At 38.3% G+C, this 4,283-nt stretch overlaps 1 protein-coding gene across 1 annotated transcript; it reads right to left on the bottom strand.

Moving 5' to 3' along the window:
* Positions 1 to 3,119: 3,119 nt before the first annotated feature.
* On the bottom strand, positions 3,120 to 4,049 carry LOC112663698 (putative olfactory receptor 5AK3). The gene has a single exon (XM_035702002.2). It carries the CDS (start codon positions 4,047 to 4,049, stop codon positions 3,120 to 3,122), a length of 930 nt encoding a protein of 309 aa, XP_035557895.2.
* Between the last annotated feature and the right edge of the window lie 234 nt (positions 4,050 to 4,283).

Below are 4,283 nucleotides of genomic sequence, written 5' to 3' on the forward strand. Positions count from 1 at the left end.
CAACAGCTTGTAAACTTCCCTCAACCTCAGTTTAATCTTTGATGAAATGAGATGGGAAAAATTTAAGCCCAGAGGATTCTACGCAGTACTGCTTTTTTTTTGTTTAAATATTTATTTATTTATTCATGATAGACACAGAGTGAGAGAGAGAGGCAGAGACACAGGAGGAGGGAGAAGCAGGCTCCATACCCGGAGCCCAAAGTGGAACTTGATCCCGGGACTCCAGGATCGCGCCCTGGGACAAAGGCAGGCACCAAACCGCTGAGCCACCCAGGGATCCCCTACACAGTACTGCTTTTTATATCAAAATATAAACGGTAGATAGGGTGATGCTAAAACAAATGAGACTTAATCTATAGTTTGTATTTCATGAAATACCTAAAAATAATGAGATAGATCTATATGTATTCTTAGGAAAAATGTTAATAACATATTGTTGGTGAGTAAGGCATTTTGCAGAAAAATGTGTGGGATGTGAAGTAATTTTTAAAATTATTTTTAAAAGATTTTATTTATTCATTCATGAGAGATAGGCAGAGATATAGGCAGGGGGAGAAGCAGGCTCCTTGTGGGGAGCCTGATCTGGGACTCAAACCCAGGACCCTGGGATCATGACCTGAGCCAAAGGCAGACGCTCAATCACTGAGGCACCCAGGTGTCCCTCCCTGCTATTTTATAACTTCTCAAAACAATTGATAATTTCCCCTCTCCATTTATACTTTTTACCTTGCTGAAGATAAGATGACTCTACTCAACCTTGGAGTTGATTATGCTGCCATATTGGCTCTAGTCCTATAGATTTTACTGTGGTTCCCATCTATTGAAATAATGCCCAGCAGAGTAGGAAAAATGCAATTTGATTTATTTACAGGGGATTTGTCATTAGATTTTTTTTCCCTGCAGGCTAGTGCAGGCTGATTTTTTTGCCAAGTGATTTCTTCACAGAAAGAGTTTATATTTGATGTCTATGGGAGTAGTACCTTTTCCCTGGAGCATCTGTGACTCTCGATGCTGAAATAGGATTAAAAAAAACCAAATAAACAACCCCTGCCCCCCAAACCCAACCTCATTAGTTAGCTTTCTGCTGAAGGAGAGAGGAGTTTCCCAAAGGGGAAAGTGTTCATGTTGCAAACCTTGGGAGACTTTTTATTGACTCTCTGTGTGTTTGTGTGTAATGAAGGCATTTTTATAATGTCTGCCATTCCCACGTTGAAATAATCCTTGTTAGTACTTGATTACTATTCACAATTGTTGAGAGTTTTTAGTGCCAGGTACTATGATTTCTATTCATTAGCTTACCTATCTATTACTAACAAACAAGCAAACAAAAAAATCTCATGAGATATGTACTATTATGGGAAATAAGGTTTGAAAGACCAACTAACTTGTAAAGGGACACTGCTGATGAGTGTCAGGGTTGGCATTATCAACAACATACTAAACTATTCAAAATTCTGTGCTCTTATATACTACTTTCCTGTGGACCATACTACTAAAGAAACACTCTGCATATATAGATAATTATAGATATTTGGCTCTGACTAATGTTACTGAATCAACACCTCCGGGGCTAGGATATGATCATTTGCACTTTAAAAACTTTTTGTGGGGATTCCTGGGTGGCTAAGTGGTTTAGCACCTGTCTTTGGCCCAGGGAGTGATCCTGGATACCTGGGATCGAGTCCCACGTCAGCCTCCCTGCATGGAGCCTGCTTCTCCCTCTGCCTGAGTCTCTGCCTCTCTCTCTCTGTCTCTGTCTCTCATGAATAAATAAATAACATCTTAAAAAAAAACTTTTTGTGATCATTTGAATGCTGCTGTCTACAACTGATATTTAAAGACCACTAGTGTAGGCGACATTCTCACATAACTTCCAGTTAGAAAGCTGTTTATATTATTGTATTTTATCATCATTCCTTCATTCAATATTTATAGAATATCTACTGTCTCTAAGTCTTTATACCAGATGTTAGAAGGTTATACAAAGACAATGTATCTCAACTACCTTATAAATGATATTGAGGGTCTTTAGGCAAGTAAATAATGTAGACAGGAAGTGATAAATAATAAATAATGTTTATTGTTGCAAATAAAGTGCTATGAGATTCAGTGGAAGAAGGAATTACCTTCTTAGAGAGTTGGCAGGAACAAGTGCTAAGCTGGGAAAACTTCAGGGAGAGACTGACTCTTGAAGTAGCAGTACAATTTGAGCATACAAAGGTGTGCTGTTTCACATGATGTATGTATACTGATTGACTGTATATAGCCTTCTGGCACTGAAGAAATAAGCTGCCATGATATGAGAAAGATTATGGAGAGGGCCACATGGAGAAGAACTGTGGATAGACTCTAAGAGCTGGGAGCAACCTCTGGTTAATGGCTAACAGGAAGGCAGGAATATGTTAGAACTGCAAAGAGGTAAATTGTCCCAATAATGTGAGGGAGCTTGGAAGTGGATCCCCAGTTGAGCCTTCAGATGAGTTCCCAGTTCTGACTGACACCTTGATTGTAGCATCTCAGAGGATGCAGTTAAGCAGGGTCCATATTCTTGACCCATAAAACTATAATATAATCATCATGTTTTTAAGCCCTTAAATTTATAGAAATTTGTTATGCAGCAATAGATACATTTTGGAATTACAACAATACACATTTATTTCCCTATTAAGGAATATTCATTTTCTTGATCTTGTCTTCCTAAACAATGCTGCAATAAGTATCTTTAAATAAATGGCCTTATAGACTTGAACTTTTATTTCCATATATCAATTTGCTAGTCTGAAATTCTGAATTGAAGAGTTTTTCTTTGTTTGTTTTAAAAACATATTGCCAGATTCCTTCTAGAGTGAAGTAACATTTCAATTTCCCATTAACAATGGGTGAGAGCATCATATTCCTTATATCACAGCAATTAATAGGTGTTATCATTCTTTTTTCGGTTTTTGCCAGTTACACTGATGTAAACTGTTTGTCTCATTGTTACTTTATTTGCAGCTCAGTATTAGAAAAACTGAGCAACTTTTCCTATGTTGTTTGGCTCCTTGGTTTTGATTTCTTAAACATTGGCACTGTGAGTCTGGTTGTTTACAAGTGTAAAGAATTAGAAATTAATGATGAAACTAGAAGGCCTTCTTTGGAATCCCTTTTAGGGCTTCCTTCACATCTTGGTTTCTCAGGCTGTAGATGAGGGGGTTTAACATGGGGATCATAATGCCATAAAACACAGAAGCCATTTTTTCTTGCTCTTGAGACTCCTTGGTCCCATGATGCAGGTACATGTAAGAGAGAGTCCCATAGAAAATTATGACTGCTGTCAAGTGGGAGGCGCATGTGGAGAAGGCTTTCTTCCTCCCTGCAGCAGAAGATATCTTCAGGATGGCAGCCAGAATATATATGTAGGAAAAGATGACAACCAGCACAGTGAACATCAAGTTAAACCCCACAAAGACAGTTAGTAGCATGATGTTGAAGTCAATGTTGGAGCACGAGAGGGCAAGGAGTGGGGGTTCATCACAGAAAAAGTGGTTAATTTTATTGGATTTGCAAAAGTTCAATGAAAAAGCAAAACTTGTGTTTACAGAGGCATTCAAGAAGCCTACGAAGTATGAGCCAATCAGGAGTTGAATGCAGACTGCCTGGGACATGACTGTCGGATAGCGGAGTGGGTTGCAGATGGCCACATACCTGTCCACTGCCATTGCAGCCAGGATGTAGCAGTCGGTTGTTGCAAAAGCTCCATAGACTAGTAATTGCACCATACATCCTATGAATGAGATGGATTGCTCTGTTTCTACAAGGTTTTGCAGCATCTTGGGAGTGATAGCAGAGGTGTAGCAGAGATCCACAAATGCCAGGTGTTGGAGAAAAAAGTACATTGGGGTGTGAAGGCGAGAATCAATCTTGATGAGTAGGATCATCCCAATATTCCCCATTAGGGTGGCCACATAGATCACTAGAAATACTATGAAGAGGATATGCCAAGACTTGTGTTGACCAGCAAATCCCAGGAGGATGAATTCAGTTACTTTAGTGCCATTGTTTTGTTCCATGGCTAGCAAAGATTAAGCATCAGCTGAAAAGGAGCAAAGAAAGAAGAGAAAGCTAAAGCCATGTGTGGTCCTTTAGTTTTGGAATTGGCAATGATATACTGATATAATATTTGGTTTCACAGTGGTGTTAGAGGATATTTTCTGTTACCAAATAGACTTGGATTTTATTTTATTTTATTTATTTATTTATTTATTTATTTATTTATTTATTTATTTTAGGTAATATTTTCTTTT

Source organism: Canis lupus, chromosome 18 (assembly GCF_003254725.2).
Source record: "Canis lupus dingo isolate Sandy chromosome 18, ASM325472v2, whole genome shotgun sequence".
NCBI lineage: Eukaryota > Metazoa > Chordata > Mammalia > Carnivora > Canidae > Canis > Canis lupus.